Source organism: Capra hircus, chromosome 14 (genome assembly GCF_001704415.2).
Source record: "Capra hircus breed San Clemente chromosome 14, ASM170441v1, whole genome shotgun sequence".
In the NCBI taxonomy this organism is placed as follows: Eukaryota; Metazoa; Chordata; class Mammalia; order Artiodactyla; family Bovidae; genus Capra; species Capra hircus.
The window spans coordinates 26,167,499-26,190,954 of NC_030821.1; the positions used below are offsets into that span (position 1 = coordinate 26,167,499).

Genomic DNA, 23,456 nt, shown 5'->3' on the forward strand with positions numbered 1-23,456 from the left:
CTTTTTTAGTTTTGTCTTCAGGAGTTAAGAAGACAGTTCCCTGGAAGTCACAGAGTCAAGAGACTAACGGGCATGAGATTTGAAGCCATGGAGAGGTAACTGAATCTTGCAAATAGTGTGATCCTGTTTTCAAATGGCAAACATGGGGTCTTGAATGTAGGTCCTCCTGCACCAGTGGCAGCATCATTAATTATGCAAGATCTTTTGCTACTCAGCTTCCGAATGGTGTCAGAGTACTTATCAGCATCAATCCTCCAAGTTATTACTCTTAGATAGAATTTGACATATGAGTGGAATCTATTTATCATCTTTGGCCTCGTGGAATGGGATCATGCTTTGGAGTAAGAACTGGCTTCTTATCCTATTCCTAAGGATTTATTATCTATTGACCTGGGAAATTGTTTAACTTCTTTAAGTTTTTTCAGTCTTATTCCTCTATAAAACAAGAATATTACCAGCTTGTCAGGGTTGTTTTGAGAATTAGTAATGATATATGTATAGTACCCTCACAGGCACTCAAAATATAAAAGCTATTATATATATATATATATATATAAACTGAGATATAATTGATATAGGGACTAAGACTAAGGGGAAAATATGCTCAGTCATGTTCAAATCTGGAGTGGGTTGCCCTCTTCCGGGGGAATCTTCCCAACCCAGGGATGGAACACAGGTCTTCCGCATTGCAGGCAGATTCTTTACCTGCTGAGTCACCAAGGAAGCCCATAATTGATGTATAAAATTATATTAGTTTCAGGTGTATAGCATACTTATTTGATAAATGTGTATGTATATTGTGAAATGATTACCATAATAAGTTGAACATCCATCATCATAGTTATAAATTTTTATTTTCTTATAAGAATGTTTAAGATTTACTCTGTTAGCAACTTTTAATTACACAACACAGTATTGTTAGCTATAATAAGCCATGTTGTATTATGTCCCGGACTTAATTTATTTTATAACTGGAAGTTTGTACCTTTTGACCACCTTAACCCATTTCTCCCACTCCCCATCCCCTTCTCTGACAACCACTAATCTGTTCTATGTATCTATGAGTTCATGTTCTCTTTGATTCTACATGTAGGTGAGATCACACAGTATTTATCTTTCTTGGTCTGACTTACTACACTTAGCATAACACCCTTAAGGTTCATCCAGGTTGTCATAAATGGCAGAATTTCTTTCCTTTTTATGGCTAATATCTTCCCTGGTGGCTCAGACGGTAAAGTGTCTGCCTACAATGCAGGAGACCTGGGTTCAATCCCTGAGTCAGGAAGATCTCCTGGAGAAGGAAATGGCAACCCACTCCAGTATTCTTGCCCGGAAAATTCCATGGACAGAGGAGCCTGGTGGACTACAGTCCATGGGATCACAAAGAATCAGACACGACTGAGCGACTTCACTTTCACTTTATGGCTAATATTACATTGTATTAATATATACAGTTAATGGTCCACTTAACACATAAATTTTTTTTATAGTAAATATTACAGTGTTGCACAGTCTGTAGTTGTTGAATCTGTATGTAGACTCTTAAGGACCAAGTATATGGAGGGCTTATTCTAAGTTATATATATATGGAATTTCAACTTGATGTAGGTTTGGTTTTTAAACCTATGTTTAAGTTATGTATTATTTATGGAATTTCAACTGTGATGTAGGCTTTCCTGATCTCTGCATTGTTCAAGGGTCAAACTTCTTTATCTGTTTATCTGTTGATAAACACTTCCGTTATTTCCATGCCTGCTGCTGCTGCTGCTAAGTCACTTCCGTCGTGTCCGACTCTGTGCGACCCCGTAGACAGCAGCCCACCAGGCTCCCCCATCCCTGGGATTCTCCAGGCAAGAACACTGGAGTGGGTTGCCATTTCCTTCTCCAATGCATGAAAGTGAAAAGTGAAAGTGAAGTCTAGGCTAGTGTAAATAATGCTGCAGTGAACATGGGGCTTCAGATATCTTTTCAAGTTAATGATTTTATTTCCTTTGAGTGAATACCCTAAATTGGAATTGACTTTATCAAATGGTAGTTCTGTGTTAATTTTTTGAGGAACCTTTATACTGTTTTCCATAGTGACTGTGTCAATTTACATTCCATCTACAGTCCAGTTCTTTTTTCCACATCCTTGCCAAGACTTGGTGTGTTTTGTCTTTTTGATAACAGTCATTTTAAGAGGTATGAGATGCTATCACATTGTGGTTTTAATTTTCATTTCCCTGATTACTGATGTTGAGCACCTTTTCATGTATTTGTGTGTCTTCTTTAGGAAAATGTATATTCAGTTCCTCTGCTCCTTTTTACTTAGATTGCTTTTTTAAATTTTAGTTGTTGAATTATATAAGTTCTTATAATATTTTGGCTATTAACCTCTTATTAGATATGATTTGCGAATGTTTTCTCCCATTCCATAGGTTGCCTTTTCATTGTGTCAATGTTTTCCTTTGCTGTGCAGAAACTTTTTAGCTTGATGTAGTCCCACTTGCTTATTTTTGCTTTTGTTGACTTTGCTTTTTGTGTAAAATTCAAAAAATCACCAATACTGATGTCAGGGAGCTTACCACTTCTGTTTTCTTCTGGGGGTTTATGGTTTTGTATCTTCTGTTCGGCTCTTTAATCTAGTTTGAGTTTTTCTATGTAGTATAAAGACAGAGGTCCAGTTTCACTCAGCTGTCTAGTTTTCCAACATCATTTATTGAAGGGAGTGTTTTTTTCCTATTGTATATTCTTAGCTCCTTTGTTGTAAACTAATTGACCAAATATGTGTGGGCTCTCTGTTCTGTCCCATTGATCTATGTGTCTGTTTTAATGTCAGTACCATATTGTTTTGATTACTATAGTTTTGTAATATAGTCTAAAATCAGAGAGTTTGATCCCTTCATCTTTGTTTTTCTTGTCATGATTGCTTTGGCTATTTGAGATGTTTTGTGATTCTATACAAATTTTAGGATTGTTTTGTTCTGTTTCTTTGAAATGCCATTGGAAATTTAAGAATTGCGTAGAATCTATAGATTTCTTTGGGTACTGTGGATATTTTAACAAAATTAATTCTTCCAGTTCTTGAGCATGATATATCATCTCATTTACTTGTGTCTCAATTATTTGTATCAGTTTCTTTCATCAGTATCTTAAATTTGCAATATATAGGGCTTTCAACTCTGATTAAATTATTTCTAGGTATTTTGTTCTTTTTTATGCAGTTATAAATGGGATTGTTTTCTTAATTTCTCTTTCTGATAAGATTCTTATTAGTGTATTGAAATACAGATTTTTGTATATTGATTTTGTATCCTGCAGCTTCACTGAATTTGTTAGTTGTAACAGCTTTTGATGGCATAAGCGTTGATTGTCTTCACCTGTCTGGCAGTTTCGGCTGCAGTGGCTTTCCCTGTAAGTTTAATTGTCTGATGGATCTAAGAGTAGTTGGTTCAGTATGTTTAGCTTTTTCTTGTGAGAATAGGAGTGATGATTTCCAGTCTTTATGTGCCAGACCAGGAACGAGAAATCTGAGTATCTTTTCATGCAGTTGTTGGACATTTATATATGTTCTTTGGAGAAACGTTTGTTCACATTTTCTGTTTTTAAGTTGGATTAATTTATGTCTTTTTATTATTTAGTTGTATACATAGTTTAGATACAGGTCTTTTATCACATATATTTGATTTGCAAAAATTTTCTTGCATTACATGGCTTGTCTTTCACTTGTTCAGTGATGTCCTTTGATTACAAAATGTTTTGATTTTTTAAAAATTAAGTTCATTTTTTCTTTTGTTGCTTATCATTTTGGTGTTATGTCTAGAAACCATTGCCTAATTCAAGGTCACAAAAATTACACCTATTCTAAGTGTTTTATAGTTTGGATTTTTACACTGTGATCATTGACACATTTTGAGTTAATATTTTTTATGATATGAAGCAGGTGTTCAACTTTATTCTTTCTTTTGTAGATATCTGGTTGTCCTAGCACCAGAAAAAACTACATTCCCCATTGAATTGCCTTGGGCGATTAAATCAGTTGAATGTTAATTATGTGATGGTTTATTTCTGGGCTTTGAGTTCTGTTCCATCAATATATATGTTTATTATATACCACATGTATTGAATCCAATAATGACATTGTAGCTTTGTAGTCGTTCTAAAATTGGGAAGTATGTCCTTCAACTTTGTCCTTTTTTTTTTTTTTTAAAGATTATTTTGTTTGTTCTGAGTCTCTTAAGTTTTTATATTCATTTTATAGTCAGGTTGTTGTTTCTTACCTTTGTAACTTGGTGCTTTAGGTGAGACAGGGTTTACTTGTACTGCAGTTGTACTTTTTTTCTTGCAAGATTTATTGATACAGTTTTTCTTAACCTTTTTATTCCTTGGCTTTTGGCTTATCTGTTTTATCTATGTGTATTTTACTATCTTTGGATCTTCTAAGCAAAGGGCATGGATAAATAAAATAAAGTAGTATTACAGGTGAGCTGAAAATAATTTTGAATCAGAGCAGAATGGAAGAAATCTGCAAAGGATTGCTCCTGAATCAGTATTCTATTCTATTACCACTTTTTTTTTAAACTTCAAATAGTATGAATTCCTAGAGCATTCTTGAAATATATAAATAACAAAACACATCCCAGAGTCTAAAATGAATGATTTTTCAGATTGTCTTTTTAACACATTTTAATAGTGATTATTTCTCTACCTTCTTTCCAATCATACAAAAAATTAATATGGTAGCAATAATTTAGTCTTAAGTATTAACTCAAGTTTCTAGCAAACTTTAGTTTCTTTAAGTCTTTATACTTTAATTAAAACTCATATCATTTTACCTAGTAAGATTTTACTATTTTTCTGGAAAGAGTGGTTGTTTATGTGTTTTATAGGACCTTTAATCATTTTCATACATGATTGTGTGAATTAGAATTTTCTGTGACATTTAAAAAGTATGTAGTTGCCTAGCCTTCACTCTACTGACATAAATCTGAAATCAATCAAGGGTGTAATGCAGGACAGTAGACAGGTAGATTTGAGAATGTTGTTGACTCAAGGTAAATTTTTATGGACCTTTAGTGTATTAGCCAGGATTCTCTAGAGAAACAGAACCAATGAGGTATGTGTGTGTGTCTGCGCGCATGGGTGTGCATAATTGAGATTTACTGTGAGGGAGATATAGAGGCTGAGAAGTCCCAAGATGTGCTGTCTGTGACCTGGAGACCCAGGAAAGTTGGTACTGTAATTCAGTCTGAGACCGGGTCTGAAGGCCTGAGAGCCAGGAGAGCTGATGGTGTAAATTTCAGTTTGAAGTATGAAGGCAGGAGAAGGTGAGATGAAATGTCCCTGCTCTAGCAGTATGAGGCAGTAAAAGGAGATGAATTCCTCCTTGTTCTTCCCTTGTTCTGTTTAGGCCTTCAAGGGATTGTATGGTGCCCACCACATTGGGGAAGGTAGTCTGTTTTACTGAGTACATGGATTCAAATACTAATCTTATCTGGAAACACCTTCAGACATACCCAGAAATAATATTTGATCTTGGTACCCCATGACTGACACAGAAAATTAATCATCACACCCAGTTTTTACATAAATTATATTTTTAAAATTACAACTTAAATATGTTCAAATATAAAACTATTAATGCCTTATGTATATAATTTTCAAACTGTAAAGAAATGTAAGTTTTCTAATAAAATACCAAAAAGACTAGAAAATCCTAAGAATTCACATTATTAGTATCATTGTATTAATGAAATGAATGGTTTCCTATTTTCCTCTGTTATTTCCAGTATATTTCCCAGAGGTTATATAGCTGGGAAAAGATCCCCAGGTGATTCTCATGTACTTTGTCTTGTGAGAACCAGTGCTTTTTAGCATTAATTTTTGCCCTTGTTTATATACTTTATTGTTTTGTTATATTATTATTTAATGATTTTATTTTCTGTTTCTGTAGTTGCAGATTCTTGTGAGGCTAGCATACCTATAATCAAATATTATCATGTATTTGATTTCCAAAGTGATTTTCTTTTTCTGAGCTGTTGCTAACTCTGATTAACTTAGGATGTAGTGATGCTGTTTGGCCTTTGCATTGTATAATCATATTTACAAATTAAATCTGCTTTTAATTTTCTCAGTAGTCTGCTATCATTAGTTAAAATATTCTTATCTATTGGCATGACCGTAATCACAAATACAGGCTTGGTTGTTAAAATTGTGGGGCAGTGTTCGATTAAAGGACGTGTCATTTGATAATATAGAATATTCTATGTCTTGAGTATCACTAAGAGAAAAGCTTATATATGGAATTTAGGAAGTTGGCAATGACGACCCTGTATGCAAGACAGGAAAAAAGACACAGATGTGTATACCAGACTTTTGGACTCAGAGGGAGAGGGAGAGGGTGGGATGATTTGGGAGAATGGGAATTATAACATGTATACTGTCATGTAAGAATTGAATCGCCAGTCCATGTCTGACGTAGGGTGCAGCTTGCTTGGGGCTGGTGCATGGGGATGACCCAGAGAGATGTTGTGGGGAGGGAGGTGGGAGGGGGGTTCATGTTTGGGAACGCATGTAAGAATTAAAGATTTTAAAATTTAAAAAAAATAAAAAATTAAAAAAAAATTATCATAGAGAACTTAAGAATAGATCACAAGAGTATATCTGCTGTCCCTAGTTTTATAAACACTGCTATAAAAATTTTAAACATAGATTTTGCTTTCTCTAAAGATCTCTATCTGGAAGTGAAGAAATTGATTGGAAGGGAGTTGGGGGTTATGGATATGATTGGGTAGGAATTTCAGAATCACTTAGCTATATCCTTGTACTCCAAATAAGATTACCATATATAGGAATGTATTGTTAGATAAAGTGCTTTATTGATTTCGGATGTATCACTCCTTTTGATTCACTATCATACAATGTTAATTTTGGCTTCTTAGTTTTATCCTGTCATATTTGATTTTTTTTTCATTTAATAAATTTGTTGTTGCCCATGTGCGATTGTGAACTATAGTGTTGGAAAAGACTCTTGAGAGTCCGTTAGACTGCAAGGAGATCAAACCAGTCAACCTTAAAAGAAATCAGTCCTAAATATTCATTGGAAAGACTGACGCTGAAGCTGAAGCTCCAATACTTTGGCCACCTAATGTGAAGAACTGACTCATTGAAAAAGACCCTGATCCTGGAAAGATTGAAGGCAAGAGGAGAAGGGGACAACAGAGGATGAGATGGTTGGATGGCATCAGTGACCCGATGGACATGAGTTTGATCAATCTCCAGGAGTTGGTGATTGACAGGGAAGTCTGGCATGCTGCAGCCCATGGGGTCGCAAAGAGTTGGACACGACTGAATGACTAAACGGAACTGAACTGATAGGAGGTTGTAACCCAGTAGAGTATATTATGTGTACATACTTAGTTTAGTTGCTAAGTCGTGTCCAACTCTTGTGACCCCATGGGCTTCCCTGTCCATGTGCGTGGGATTTTCCAGGCAAGACCAGAGTGGGTTGCCATTTCCTTCTGCAGGGGATCTTCCCGACCCAGGGATCCAACCCAGGTCTCCTGCATGGCAGGCAGATTCTTTACTGACTGAGCCACCAGGGAATTCCTTAATAGGTGCTTAATGAATTGAACTTTACCAGCTCAACTAAGAAAAACTCTCATAAATATTTATTAAAGGAAAATTAACACATAGTTGGGGCTTCTCAGGTGGCTCAGTAGTAAAGAATCCCCCTGTGAAGCATTAATGTGATCCTTGGGTTGGGAAGATCCCCTGTAGAAGGAAATGGCAACCCACGCCAATATTCTTGACTGGGAAATCCCATGGACAGAGGAGCCTGGCAGTCTACAGTCCATGGGGTCACGAAAGAATCAGACATGACTTAGCAACCTAAAAAAAAAAAAATTAGATCATTTCCTTGTGAAAATATTTTTTAAAATTAAACTTAAAAAAATACTTTATTTGCTGTAATTCTAGGTGTAACTAGGGCCACAGAGGTATCTCTTTGAGCTGTAGTTTTTACCTTTGTATTTAGACCAAGTAGAATCAGTATGTTTTTGAAGTAAGTTTTTCTATAAATATTTTATTTATGACTTTTTTTTTTTGCTTAGAAAATGACATTGTATCAAATTTACTATTATGTGAAGATCAGTCTTTCCAGGTTAATCTTTTTCTGTATTTACTATTTGTCATTAAATGCTAAGGTAATGATTCTTGATATTTCTTTTTCTTTTTAAATAGATATGATGATGCTATTCAGCTATATGATCGAATTTTACAAGAAGACCCAACTAACACTGTAAGTTAGCTGGTTGTCCTGAATTTCAGTTAATTCTGTGTTAAGAAGTGAAATTATTTTAGAAATAATGGAAAAATACACATGGAAACATATTTTATTTTGTTATTTGAAATATCTCATGATGGGTCACTTTAAAAAAAGTAGGTTTTAACTCTTCAGTTAAATTTAACTTACAAGATCTCTTATTAGAAAGCAACTACGTGAAATTTAGATAGAATAAATTTTATGTGCTTATAAGAACAAACACCTGTCAGAACTTATAGTTTCTGTAATATTTTCAAGTTTATTAAATACTAACTTGTCTTGTTTGGATAGTTATATTTTAGTTCTCTCATTGAAAAATGAAAGATGTCATCTCAGTAATTAATCTGTGGAGTTAATTAATGAAAGGCTTTTTGGTAGTATGACCTGTTCTAAAAATATCCTGGTGAAAAAAAAAATTTTTTTTTAATATTGAGAACATTTTAGTTTACTGTATTGATATGATGGCTTAGATTATTTCTTTTACTGTAATCCCACCCTATGGAAATTTTCTCTGGTAACTTCCTGGGTGTTTTGTAGATATTTAAATGGTAAGGATTCTCAGAATATAGAAATTCAGAGAAAAGTTTTGACAGCTACAAGCCTATGAGTTATTAAAAAGCAGTTGATTTAGATATTCTAAATATCTAAAAAGTTAAAATTGAAAAAAATTTAATAATCTTTTAATTTTATTTATCCTAATATGTTGCTCTCTGTTTTAATAAAACAATCCCTTATAAAATGGACCATTTTTCTCTTCCTGAAGATTTTCTCACATACTTATTTCAGCTGTAAGATTTCACCACAGTTTTAAAGGTATTCATTTTTTTTGTAGCCATATATTGAAAATATGATACCAGATTTCTGAAAAACTTGTTTCATGTAATTTTCTCATGCTAGTTTAAAAACCAGTAGTTTGTAATGTATTTTTTAGAATTAGAAGTCAAATATTTCTGTGTCAGTTTAAGTTGGGCATATTTTAAAGAAATTACTTTACTACAGGGTCTAAGATAATATGTAACTAAATATTATCCTGTCTTTGTAGTATTTTTCATGTTTTATGATTTGGCTCCCCTCATAGATTATCTGAAGGGGTAGTAACTAAATCATTTGGTTGGTAGGTAAACATTTTAGAACAAAGTGACTGAATTCAGCTTTGTTAGATGTATTATTCTTTCATCAAATGTTATTTTTATCTAATCCTCTCTCAGTCCCTTCTGTCCTTCTGGAAATATTTATTTGAGTATCTGTCAGGAGCCACCAAAGGGTTGATGTTACTAAAAATAAAGACAGTATTTCTGTTACCATATCCATAGAGCACTGTGGTAGACATTAAGGGAGAAAAACAAAGCCATATAAGACCTAGAACTAATAAAGTCCGGTAGGGGAAGACTTTACTTACATTAAACAGTACAGACAGCGTGCCTGAAGAACTATGGACAGAGGTTCATGACATTGTACAGGAGGCAGGGATCAAGACCATTCCCAAGGAAAAGAAATGCAAAAAGGCAAAATGGTTGGCTGAGGAGGCCTTACAAATAGCTGTGAATAGAAGAGAAGCAAAAGGCAAAGGAAAAAAAGGAAAGGTATACCCATTTGAATACAGAGTTTGAAAGAATAGCAAGGAGAGATAAGAAATCCTTCCTGAATGATCAGCGCAAAGAAATAGAGGACAACAACAGAATGGGAAAGACTAGAGATCTCTTCAAGAAAATTAGAGATACCAAGGGAACTTTTTTATGTAAAGATGGGCACAATAAAGGACAGAAATGGTATGGTAAGGAGAGATAAGAAATCCTTCCTGAATGATCAGCGCAAAGAAATAGAGGACAACAACAGAATGGGAAAGACTAGAGATCTCTTCAAGAAAATTAGAGATACCAAGGGAACTTTTTTATGTAAAGATGGGCACAATAAAGGACAGAAATGGTATGGACCTAACAGAAGCAGAAGATATTAAGAAGAGGTAGCAAGAATACACAGAAGAACTATACAAAAAAGATCTTCACCACCCAGGTAATCACGAGTGTGATCACTCACCTAGAGCCAGACATCCTGGAATGTGAAGTCAGGTGGGCCTTAGGAAGCATCACTATAAACAAAGATAGTGGAGGTGATAGAATTCCAGTGGAGCTATTTCAGATCCTAAAAGATGAAGCTCTGAAAGTGCTGCACTCAATATGCCAGCAAATTTGGAAAACTCAGCAGTGGCCACAGGACTGGAAAAGATCAGTTTTCATTCCAGTCCCAAAGAAAGGCAATGCCAAAGAATGCTCAAACTACCTCACAATTGCACTCATCTCATACACTAGTAAAGTAATGCTCAAAATTCTCCAAGCCAGGCTTCAGCAATACGTGAACCAAGAACTTCCAAATGAAGCTGGATTTAGAAAAGGCAGAGTAACCAGAGATCAAATTGCCGACATCCAGTGGATCATCAAAAAAGCAAGAGAGTTCCAGAAAAACATCTGTTTCTGCTTTATTGACTATGCTAAAGCCTTTGACTGTGTGAATCACAACAAACTCTGGAAAATTCTTAAGGAGAAGGGACTACCAGACCACCTGACCTGCCTCTTGAGAAATCTGTTTGCAGGTCAGGAAGCAACAGTTAGAACTGGACATGGAACAGCAGACTGGTTCAAGATAGGGAAGGGAATACCTCAAGGCTGTATATTGACACCCTGCTTATTTAACTTATACACAAAGTACATCATGAGAAATGTTGGGCTGGATGAAGCACAAGCTGGAATCAAGATTGCTGGGAGAAATCAATAACCTCAAATATGCAGATGATACCACACTTATGGCAGAAAGTGAAGAAGAACTAATGATCCTCTTGATGAAAGTGAAAGAGGAGAGTGGAAAAGTTGGCTTAAAGCTCAGCATTTAGAAAACTAAGATCATGGCATCCGGTCCCATCACTTCATGGCAAATAGATGGGGAAACAGTGACAGACTTTATTTTCTTGGGCTCCAAAATCACTGCAGATGGTGACTGCAGCCGTGAAATTAAAAGACGCCTGCTCCTTGGAAAAAAGGTTATGAACAACCTAAAAAGCATATTAAAAAACAGAGACATTACTTTGCTGACAAAGGTCCGTCTAGTTAAAGCTCTGGTTTTTCCAGTAGTCATGTATGGATGTGAGAGTTGGACTATAAGGAAAGCTGAGCACTGAAGATTTGATACTTTTGAACTGTGGTATTGGAGAAGACTCTTGAGAGTGCCTTGGACTGCAAGGAGATTCAACCAGTCCATCCTAAAGGAAATTAGTCCTGATTCCCTTTATTCCAGTATTCCAATATTCATTGGAAGGATTGATGCTGAAGCTGAAACTCGAATACTTTGGCCCCCTGATGCAAAGAACTGACTCATTTGAAAAGATCCTGATGCTGGAAAGATTGAAGGCAGGAGGAGAGGGGGACGACAGAGGATGAGATGGCTGAATGGCATCACCGACTCAATGGACATGAGTTTGAGTAAAATCCGGGAGTTGGCTATGGACAGGGAGGCCTGATGTGCTGCAGTCCATGGGGTCACAAAGAGTCAGATCTGACTGAATGACTGAACTGAACTGAAACAGTAATGTTACTGTGTAAGTTTCATGGTTATATCCATAGTTATAATTCAAGCTTTTATACTATAGAGTTTTACATTGTTTAACACTGACTTTATGACTCTTTCATCGATCTTGTGCTCCTGTATTCCTGGATATCCAGTATAAAAATGAGGTTATTCATTAAAGTTTTAAGGAACTCTCTTTCCCTCTCATATGCATTCATTATTCTTTCAAAAAATATTTGTTGAGTGCTTGATATGTGCTTGGTATAGAGACTAGAAGGATGATTTAGACATTATCCTTGACTTTGCTTTAGAGAGATAGCATGATGTACTTAACAGATTATAAACCTTGAAATAGACTTACTAAATCCTGATTCTTTGGTGATTTGCTGCAGTATTTCTGAGCCTTGTAGGCCTTAATGGTTGAGCATGGCTTAATTAAAACAGATGACTGGCTGGGGAAAGACATCATATTCCATTATGTGAAAAGTAAGGCTTAGGGTTATTAAAGTACAAGACCTACCTTGGGAAAAAAGAAAAAAGTGATTGAAGTAGAAGTTTTGGATTTAGGGAGATTGCTAAAATGGGTCATCTCATCTATTTTTTAAAAGTTGCAAAATGCTCTTTTGAAAAAAGTAGTATGTACACATGTTAATAATTGCAAACAATACTAGCATATATGTTGAAAAATAAGTCCTCCCATCCTAGATCTCAAGCCCTCCTTCACTTAGGCAAATGTTTCTTAAGAATTTTTCCAGAAATTTTTTCTCATGCTCACACAAACAGGTCTGTATGCATATGTGTGTATGTGTGTGTCCCTTTTAATAGGGAGAATGGTTAGAAATGCAGATGGTGGCATACTCTACCTTTTAAGTAAAAGTGTTCAATTGTGTCCAGCTCCTCTGTCCATAGCATTTTTCAGGCAAGAATATTAGAGTGGGTTGCCCTTTGCTTTTCCAGGGGATCTTCCCAACCCGGAATTGAACCTGTGTCTCTTCTTTGTTGTTGTTTTTTTTTAATCTCTCCCCTCCTTCCCTCCCACCCCTGCTAAAGTGTGTCTCTTGCACCTCCTGCATTGGTAGGTGGATTCTTTATCATTGAGCTCCCTGGGAAGCCCCAAACTCTACCTAAGTCATCTATGTCAGCACATCCTTTATCTCATCTTTTAAGTTGCTAATAGCATTGTAGTATATGGATATATAATCCTTATTTTGATGAAAAACTTTCTTGAACTAATTAAGATCCTTTGGTATCTGATGCATTCCTCCCAGAAGCAGTGTTGCAGTACATGTCATTTGTAGAATAGATTCCTAGAAGTGAAATCTGGGTTAGGAGGTCCATGTATCTTAAAAATTAATAGATACTGCCTAATTTCCCTCCACAAAAGCTTTTCAATCATCTGTACTCACTTACATGGTATATGAGAGTGCTTCTTTCCCAGTATCCTCCCACATGGTATATATCAGCTTTTTTTCATTTTTAACTTTTGCCAATGGTGGCTCAGACGGTAAAGTGTCTGCTTGCAGTGCAGGAGACCTGGGTTTGATCCCTTGGTTGGGAAGATACCCTGGAGAAGGAAATGGCAACCCACTCCAGTACTCTTGCCTAGAAAATTCCATGGACTGAGGAGCCTGGTAGGCTACAGTCCATGGGGTTGCAAAGAGTCAGACATGACTGAGTGACTTCACTTTCACTTTCAGTGTAATTAGTTAAATATATAATTTGCATTATGAGAGATTCTGAATATCTTTTAATATGCTTAAAAGGCCACTTTTATTTCTCTTTTTGAACTGCCTTCTTTAATGCAGTTATTTCATGAAATTTCATTTCTAGTCTTATTGAAGACAGCAGGGTTCTAGCGCTCTGCATAAGTTTAACCTACCCCTTCTTCACCACTGATTCACCACTGAGGAAGACTAGGGCTTTAAGGGGCAATATTTTATACCTTTAAATTGGTTCATTGGCCTGAGTGATTGGCAGTACAAGAAGGTCTACATTTGTGAACCACCTGATATATTACACTTTAGAATTATTTTTTCTGCATTATCAATAAAGTTTTCATTTCTCTTTTTGATTTCTTCTTGTTTTAATTGTGGTTGATTTGCAATGTTGTTTTTGTTTCAGTTATCAGAATAGTAAGTTGAGTTTTTTTGTAGATTATTCCTTTATAGGTTATTATATGATATTGAGTATAACAGAATTTTAATTCTTAGAAAATGGGGAGTGAAGTCAAATTTGATTGGCAAAGTACCACCAGATTTTTTGTTCTAAAGATAACTGCCAGTAATGTGGGAGATGGTTTGAAAGGGGTTAAAAGAGATAAATTATGTAATTTGGAGATAGTTCTGTCTTAGGCTAAAGATTATGGGGATCTAAGGTGGCTTACTGGTAAAGTACAAACTAGAACTTCCTCTACCCCAGATGTTGAGACCCAGAAAGACCGCTGCCTCTAAGGCTTATGCCATAACCCTTATGTTGGAATTAGATATAATTGCCTCTGTGCCAAGCGTGAAGATGCTTTTAGAAGGCCATATTTCCCAGGGTCATGGCACAAGCCTTGGAAGCAAAAGAACCTGGAATTCTGCTTTCCCTCTGTTGGCCAGTGGTCTTTCTGGGTCTCACCATCTGGGGAAGGGGTTGCTCTGCATTGTACTTAACTGGTAGACCTTAGTCCTTTAATCCTTTTCTAGGTTCTTTCCCTGGGTGGCCTATTTTTTTTGGAAGTGTAGCATATCTTTCAGGAAAAAATTGATAGCTAACTATAGTAGATAATTGGAGAAGGAGATGGTACCCCACTCCAGTACCCTTGCCTGGAAAATCCCATGGACGGAGGAGACTGGTAGGCTGCAGTCCATGGGGTCGTGAAGAGTCGGACACAACTGAGCGACTTCCCTTTCACTTTTCACTTTCATGCATTGGAGAAGGAAATGGAAACCCACTCCAGTGTTCTTGCCTGGAGAATCCCAGGGACGGGGGAGCCTGGTGGGCTGCCGTCTGTGGGGTCGCACAGAGTCGGACACGACGGAAGTGACTTAGCAGCAGCAGCATAGTAGATAATGTTACAGAGTTATGTAACAAATTTATGATCATAAGAACTTTCTGCGTTTCATATTTTATAATAGAAGTTCTGACTCCATTATTAAAATCGCTTGTGAAATGTGGAGCAGTTTTCGTTTTTGACTTAAAGGTCGATCTAAAGAAGAAATTCAGAAGAATTCAAAACATTGGCACATTTCATAAGATGTAAGAAATATAAATGGAAATTGATACACAGTTAAGACTCAATGTTTAGTCTAATGCTATTATTTAAACTATTTTGGCATATAATTTATGTAGAATAGACTGCACATATTTAAAGTGTATAATTTCATAAATTTTGACGATTGTATACACCTATGAAACCATCACCACAATTAAGATAGTGAACAGAATCAGCATTGTCTAAAGTTTTCTTTGCCCCTTCTGTTTTTTATATTCATATATATATGAATATATAAATATTCTTTCTTGTAGTACATAATTAAATTGCAAACAGTTTTATCCTTTTGGGTCTTTGTGAGACAGGCCCAGAACATTGTTTATCCTGGGACTAATTATTCCCCAATAGGTCCATCTTAGTACTCCATCCACTGTTTTAGGAATCATGGCATCTTCCAGTCTGGCTGGTAGAAAAAGACACTGTTCCCAGCCTTGTGTGAGCTCTGGGGCACTTTTCCCCCTAAATGTTTCTCTTAGATCTTTTCTTGGCATTTGAAGTTTCCTTGTACCCATGCACTGATCAGTACTGATCAATACTAATCACTACTCCAGGGGAGCAGTATTCTCATAAACATGCACCAATCAGTACATAGGTATTTAGTACTTAAGGGGAACCCTTGAGATTCAAGGGAAATCTCTTTAGAGTCTTACATATTTTTCTTTCTTTTCTTGTACTCTGCCCCATGAACTCTAGCGCGTAGATCTTCTTGGACTCTTGAGTGCTTTCTGAACTCATAGATTCATCTGGGCTCAAGCTGGTTTTCTTTTCTTGCATAGCACTCTTGAAACTCTCAAAGCAGTGAACCAGGGCAGTAAAAATAGGACTCACCTTGTATGTTTCTGCCTGTCAGGAATCATCTCTCCTTTTTTTTTTTTTTTTGCTTTTTGTCCTCTGCCTTAAAAATAGTTGTTACATATATATTTATATTTAGTTACAGTTAGCATTTTCAGGCAAGAGGATAAAACTTCTCCCTCTTACTCCATCTTGGCTGGAAGTGAAATCCCTGCTTAGTAGTCTTTTTATTTGTTTTTTTTTTTTAATTATTTTTTTAAAATTTTTATTTTTACTTTATTTTACTTTACAATACTGTATTGGTTTTGCCATACATTGACATGAATCCACCACGGGTGTACATGCGATCCCAAACATGAACCCCCCTCCCACTTCCCTCCCCACAACATCCCTCTGTGTCATCCCCGTGCACCAGCCCCAAGCATGCTGTATGCTGCATCAGACATAGACTGGTGATTCAATTCTTACATGATAGTATACATGTTTCAATGCCATTGTCCCAAATCATCCCACCCTCTCCCTCTCCTTCTGAGTCCAAAAGTCTGCTATACACATCTGTGTCTTTTTTGCTGTCTTGCATACAGGGTCATCATTGCCATCTTTCTAAATTCCATATATATGTGTTAGTATACTGTATTGGTGTTTTTCTTTCTGGCTTACTTCACTCTGTATAATCGGCTCCAGTTTCATCCACCTCATCAGAACTGATTCCAATGTATTCTTTTTAATGGCTGAGTAATACTCCATTGTGTATATGTACCACAGCTTTCTTATCCATTCATCTGCTGATGGACATCTAGGTTGTTTCCATGTCCTGGCTATTGTAAACAGTGCTGCGGTGAACATTGGGGTATATGTGTCTCTTTCGATTCTGGTTTCCTTGGTGTGTATGCCCAGCAGTGGGATTGCTGGGTCATAAGGTAGTTCTATTTGCAATTTTTTAAGGAATCTCCACACTGTTTTCCATAGTGGTTGCACAAGTTTGCATTCCCACCAACAGTGTAGGAGGGTTCCCTTTTCTCCACACCCTCTCCAGCATTTATTGCTTGCAGATTTTTGGATCTCAGACATTCTGACTGGTGTGAAGTGGTACCTCATTGTGGTTTTGATTTGCATTTCTCTGATAATGAGTGATGTTGAACATCTTTTCATGTGTTTGTTAGCCAAACACATGTACAGTGGCAGCTGAAATATATGGCAGGAGAGAGGAAAGCATACCAGTTCATACTGGCAGCCCCCACTGATATAGGACTAACAGAATGGTATTTGGGCAATGGCAGTAGCATGTAACTCCTGAAAATGACAACTAAACAAATGACCTTAAAAATTAGGAGAATGAACTCTATCAAGAAGACACCATTCTCTAATTTTTATGATTTTTCTTTGTACTTTTTGTTTTCTCCCAAAAAGTCTCCTATGATGAATATGCACTGGTATTATAATCAGAAAGCAAGTTTGTTGGTTTTTAATAGCAGTTAGATTTCCAGGCAATCAACTTAACCTTCTAACCTCAAAAGGATAAGTAGCTTCTTACCTTTCCTATTATTCTGTAAATTGATATTCTAAAATCATCCTGACTTGAAGTATAGAATTAAGGAAAAAAAATAAACACAGCCTAATCTGTAGCACTATGATCCCACATAATGACTAGGCTTTGATTATTTTTTGCCTAATTTGAAAGGAGAATGTCATGAAATAGCAACTGGACAGAGAGAAAGCACTGAAGCAAAAGCATTTTGATATTCTTGATCGAAAAAAGTACTATATAAATGGCTAAAGTGATGATATCATTCTTGAACAGGTGTGGGGGGAATAGATCTGTTAATAACTTCCCTGGAAGCAGTCAAGGCCTATTGTTTGAGAAATAATTATTAACTTCACTGTTTAACATAATACATTCCTTGGCCTTGGTGCTAATTGAAGAAAGTCATAATCTCAGGATATAACTGTGCCAAAATGACAATATGTTCCTGAACCAATGCAGAGAAGTGACAGACTGAATAAACTGCACAAGAGCTGATTATATAAATGATGTGCCATAGTTTTTTCCATCTCACAGATTCACTGCCTCAGGCCTGAAATAATAAAACATACAAATAATAAAAGATACAAGGTCCTTCAACAAATAAGTTATAAGAAAAAGTGATGGATAAGATACTTTAGATGAAGAGAAATTGATAAGGGATATTTAGAGGAAAAATAAGCATAGTCAAAACAAAACACTTTGACTTGGGACACACATCTGGGTGATGAAACTGAAAAAAAAGACAAAAGTCTGGAGCCGATTATACACAGTGAAGTAAGCCAGAAAGAAAAACACCAATACAGTATACTAACACATATATATGGAATTTAGAAAGATGGCAATGATGACCCTGTATGCAAGACAGCAAAAAAGACACAGATGTGTATAGCGGACTTTTGGACTCAGAGGGAGAGGGAGAGGGTGGGATGATTTGGGAGAATGGCATTGAAACATGTATACTATCATGTAAGAATCGAATCGCCAGTCTATGGCTGATGCAGGATACAGCATGCTTGGGGCTGGTGCACAGGGATGACCCAGAGAGATGTTATGGGGAGGGAGGTGGGCGGAGGGTTCATGTTTGGGAACGTATGTACACCTGTCATGGATTCATGTCAATGTACGGCAAAACCAATACAGTATTGTAAAGTAACATAAAGTAAAAATAAAAATTAAAAAAAAATTAAGAAGCGATTACTATAAAATTCAAAAAGTAGTTACTATTGAGGAGACAGAGGAATATAGGAGGGATATCTGCAATGACTGATAAAATACTTCTTCTTTATCTGAGTGGTTATATCAAGGACATTTACCTTATAATAAATCTTAAAAATTAAATTATTAGCCTTAATAATTAAATTATTTCTTAAAATTAGTATGTCTACACCAGAAAAAAAAAAACCCCACATATATTTAGTAGTAAATCTTACATTTTGTAAACTCCAACAGTGGTTGTCAACTAGAATCACTTTTCCCCAGCCCTTTTCCCTCATCTAGGGAGGTTTGAAAATTTGGGGTGATGGATAATGCCAAAATTAGTAGTCAAAATTAGTATGAGCTCATTTTTTAGTGTTCATTACTACTGGAGAGGGGAGAGGAATTATAGGGGAAAGGTCCATAAACATGCTTCAGACCCAAAACATCCCTCCCAGAAATGTTGAGTGTCACCTGTGTGAAATTAACAGATCAACAATGATCACCTACTGCCTCATTATATCACATATATTTCATAATGTTTGTTTCTGCCCTTTAAGAATGGAGATACCATTTGTGTGTGAGTATAAAATGTGTCTGAGTATAAAAGAACTATTCTGTCCATTTTTACGCTGAAGAATTCACTTATAAGTTTTGCAAAGTGTGGTTTGATTATATATGGTTATGTTCATGAACTTTAGAATCAGTTTTGAGCAAGTTACTCAATCCTTCTGGAATTCAGTTTACCTATACATAAAATGGAGGATGAGATGGTTGGATGGCATTGCTGACTCAATGGACATGAGTTTGGGTAAACCCCGGGAATTGGTGATGGACAGGGACGCCTGGCGTGCTGCAGTTGTTGCAAAGAGTTGGACATGACTGAGCAAGTGAACTGAACTGATACATAAAATGATAATAATATTAGTATCTATGTGTATAAATAGCCAACCACCTCAAAATTTACAGCTTACACTAATCAGCATTTCTTATTTCTCAAAATTTGGGCTGGACTGACTTTAGCTGGGCTTCTACGATCACCTGGCTGGGGCTCTGATAGGTTAGGATGGCTTTGCTTGGGATATCTTGGCTCTTCTCCAATGTATCTCATGTCTCCCCAGAAAGCTGGGCCAGCCTGTTCACTGGTGGTGGCAGAAGTCCAAGAGACAAAAGAGAAACATACAAGCTTTTTTTTTTTTCAAATCTTCGTTTGCATCAAATTTGCCTTAGCCTATCGGGTCAGGGTAAACGACATGGTCAAACCCCGAGTCAGTGTTGAAAGAAATTGTCAAAGGGTGTGGATTCAGGGATGCTCCAGTCAGGAATGTATCTCCCTAGAATTTATGCCCAAAGATGATGGTATTAAGAGGGAGGGCCTTTGGGAACCCTCATGAATGGGATTAGTGCCTTATAAGTGAGGGTCCAGAGATATTCCTAGCCCCTTCCTCCAGGTGAGAATGCAGAGAAGGTACCAGCTATGATATCACTGAAGAATTTATGCCTTTGAACTGTGGTGCTGGGGAAGACTCTTGAGAGTCCCTTGGACAGCAAGGAGATCAAACCAGTTAATCCTAAGGAAATACAGCCCTGAATATTCATTGGAAGGATTGATGCTGAAGCTGAAATTCCAATACTTTGGCCACCTGATGCGAAGAGTCGACTTACTGAAAAAGCCCCTGATGCTGGGAAAGATTGAAGGCAAAAGAAGAAGAGGGAGGCAGAGAATGAGATGGTTGGATGACATCACCAATTCAATGCATATGAATTTGAGAAACCTCCGGGAGATAGTGAAGGACAAGGAAGGCTGGCATGCTATGGTCAATGAGGTCGCAAAGAATTGGACACTACTGAGCAACTGAACAACTCCAACAACAACATGGAATTACAGCAATGTCTGAATTCAAAACTGCTTATTTCTTGAGAAATTTTTTCAATAGTAGAGACTTTGGAAACTTCACAAAGTTATTGAAAGTTTATTACTTATGTCTGAGTTGACTTAGTTTGAACCCCTTGAAAAACCACAAAACAAACAATGAGGAAATCAGCATGAAGAACATGAGTTTTCCTAGAATCTTGTTAACAACAAAATAGACTCTTAGTTAAAAAAATTTAACGTGAAGGTTATTTCTCTCCAGTGAAGTTTAACAGACAACCCTGGAAACTTTGAACTTGAACCCCAATAAGTTGAAAAGTACATAGAGGTTTCCGAGCGGAGTTCTCCATACGGTCATAAAAGCATATCCTCATTTTTAATTAAAAATTGTGAAAATGACATGGTATTACTGGACCTTGAAAATAGCTTGAAAAAGTTTTAAGCAAGCAAAAGTTTTCACTGACCCTTCAGAACATGCACTGGCTCTACCCACAGTTTTATTTTGATAACTAAGCAGGAAATGTGCAGACATGTGTACACAGAAGTATATTCAGTCAGGCTGCATTAGCAGAATGTGTCTGCAAAGAGAGAAGTTTGTGATACCTGGACAGTAGGAATACAAGGCCCTCTCAAGTTAAGTGAACACTAAATAATTCCCTTCCCATCAATTGTTTTACAAACTTTGCTTTCATCAGAAAATATACAGGCCTTAATATAGATTACATTATCAGCTTTGTTGCTAAAGACTTGCCACTAACTGTGTCTGAACAAATTAGCACAAATGTTTAAAACAACACTAATCTCACAGTTCTGTATCTAAATTCCTAAAATGAAGGTGTCAGCAGGACTACCTTCCTTCAGGAGGCTCTAGAAGACAATGTTTCTTTCCTTTTCTTAGCTTCTAGATACCACTTGCCTTCCTTGGCTCATGGCCCCTTCCTCCATTTTCAAAGCCACTGGCATAGCATTTTCAAATCTCTCTCTCTCTGCATTTGCTTCTGTGATCACACCTACTTTTATTTTTATTTTTTATTTTTTTTTAATTTTAAAATCTTTAATTCTTACATGCGTTCCCAAACATGAACCCCCCTCCCGCCTCCCTCCCCATAACATCTCTCTGGGTCATCCCCATGCACCAGCCCCAAGCATGCTGTATCCTGCGTCAGACATAGACTGGCGATTCAATTCTTACATGATAGTATACATGTTAGAATGCCATTCTCCCAAATCATCCCACCCTCTCCCTCTCCCTCTGAGTCCAAAAGTCCGTTACACACATCTGTGTCTTTTTTCCTGTCTTGCATACAGGGTCGTCATTGCCATCTTCCTAAATTCCATATATATGTGTTAGTATACTGTATTGGTGTTTTTCTTTCTGGCTTACTTCACTCTGTATAATCGGCTCCAGATTCATCCATCTCATCAGAACTGATTCAAATGAATTCTTTTTTACGGCTGAGTAATACTCCATTGTGTATATGTACCACTGCTTTCTTACCCATTCATCTGCTGATGGACATCTAGGTTGTTTCCATGTCCTGGCTATTATAAACAGTGCTGCGATGAACATTGGGGTACATGTGTCTCTTTCAATTCTGATTTCCTCAGTGTGTATGCCCAGCAGTGGGATTGCTGGGTCATAAGGTAGTTCTATTCGCAATTCTTTAAGGAATCTCCACACTGTTCTCCATAGTGGCTGTACTAGTTTGCATTCCCACCAACAGTGTAGGAGGGTTCCCTTTTCTCCACACCCTCTCCAACATTTATTGCTTGCAGATTTTTGGATCGCAGCCATTCTGACTGGTGTGAAGTGGTACCTCATTGTGGTTTTGATTTGCATTTCTCTAATAATGAGTGATGTTCAGCATCTTTTCATGTGTTTGTTAGCCATCCTTATGTCTTCTTTGGAGAAATGTCTATTTAGTTCTTTGGCCCATTTTTTGATTGGGTCGCTTATTTTTCTGGAATTGAGCTGCATAAGTTGCTTGTATATTTTTGAGATTAGTTGTTTGTCAGTTGTTTCATTTGCTATTATATTCTCCCATTCAGAAGGCTGTCTTTTCACCTTGCTTATATTTTCCTTTGTTGTGCAGAAGCTTTTAAGTTTTATTAGGTCCCATTTGTTTCTTTTTGCTTTTATTTCCAGAATTCTGGGAGGTGGATCATAGAGGATCCTGCTGTGATTTATGTCGGAGAGTGTTTTCCCTATGTTCTCCTCTAGGAGTTTTATAGTTCTGGTCTTACATTTAGATCTTTAATCCATTTTGAGTTTATGTTTGTGTATGGTGTTAGAAAGTGATCTAGTTTCATTCTTTTACAAGTGGTTGACCAGTTTTCCCAGCACCACTTGTTAAAGAGATTGTCTTTACTCCATTGTATATTCTTGGCTCCTTTGTCAAAGATAAGGTGTCCATATGTGTGTGGACTTATCTCTGGGCTTTCTATTTTGTTCCATTGATCTATATTTCTGTCTTTGTGCCAGTACCATACTGTCTTGATGACTGTGGCTTTGTAGTAGAGCCTGAAGTCAGGCAAGTTGATTCCTCCAGTTCCATTCTTCTTTCTCAAGATTGCTTTGGCAATTCGAGGTTTTTTGTATTTCCATACAAATCTTGAAATTATTTGTTCTAGTTCTATGAAAAATATCACTGGTAGCTTGATAGGGATTGCATTGAATTTGTAAATTGTTTTGGGTAGTATACTCATTTTCACTATATTGATTCTTCCAATCCATGAACATGGTATATTTCTCCATCTATTAGTGTCCTCTTTGATTTCTTTCATCAGTGTTTTATAGTTTTCTATATATAGGTCTTTAGTTTCTTTGGGTAGATATATTCCTAAGTATTTTATTCTTTTCGTTGCAATGGTGAATGGAATTGTTTCCTATATTTCTTTTTCTACTTTCTCATTATTCGTGTATAGGAATGCAAGGGATTTCTGTGTGTTGATTTTA

General features: G+C 36.5%; 1 protein-coding gene across 1 annotated transcript in view; it reads left to right on the forward strand.

The window, feature by feature from the left end:
• Window positions 1–23,456, forward strand: part of EMC2 (ER membrane protein complex subunit 2) — a 61,477-nt gene that overhangs the window by 12,405 nt on the left and 25,616 nt on the right. The window contains exons 4-5 of the mRNA XM_005689157.3: window positions 10–95; window positions 8,221–8,278. Coding sequence (XP_005689214.3) covers window positions 10–95; window positions 8,221–8,278 — 144 coding nt within the window. The remainder of the gene's footprint in view (window positions 1–9; window positions 96–8,220; window positions 8,279–23,456) is intronic.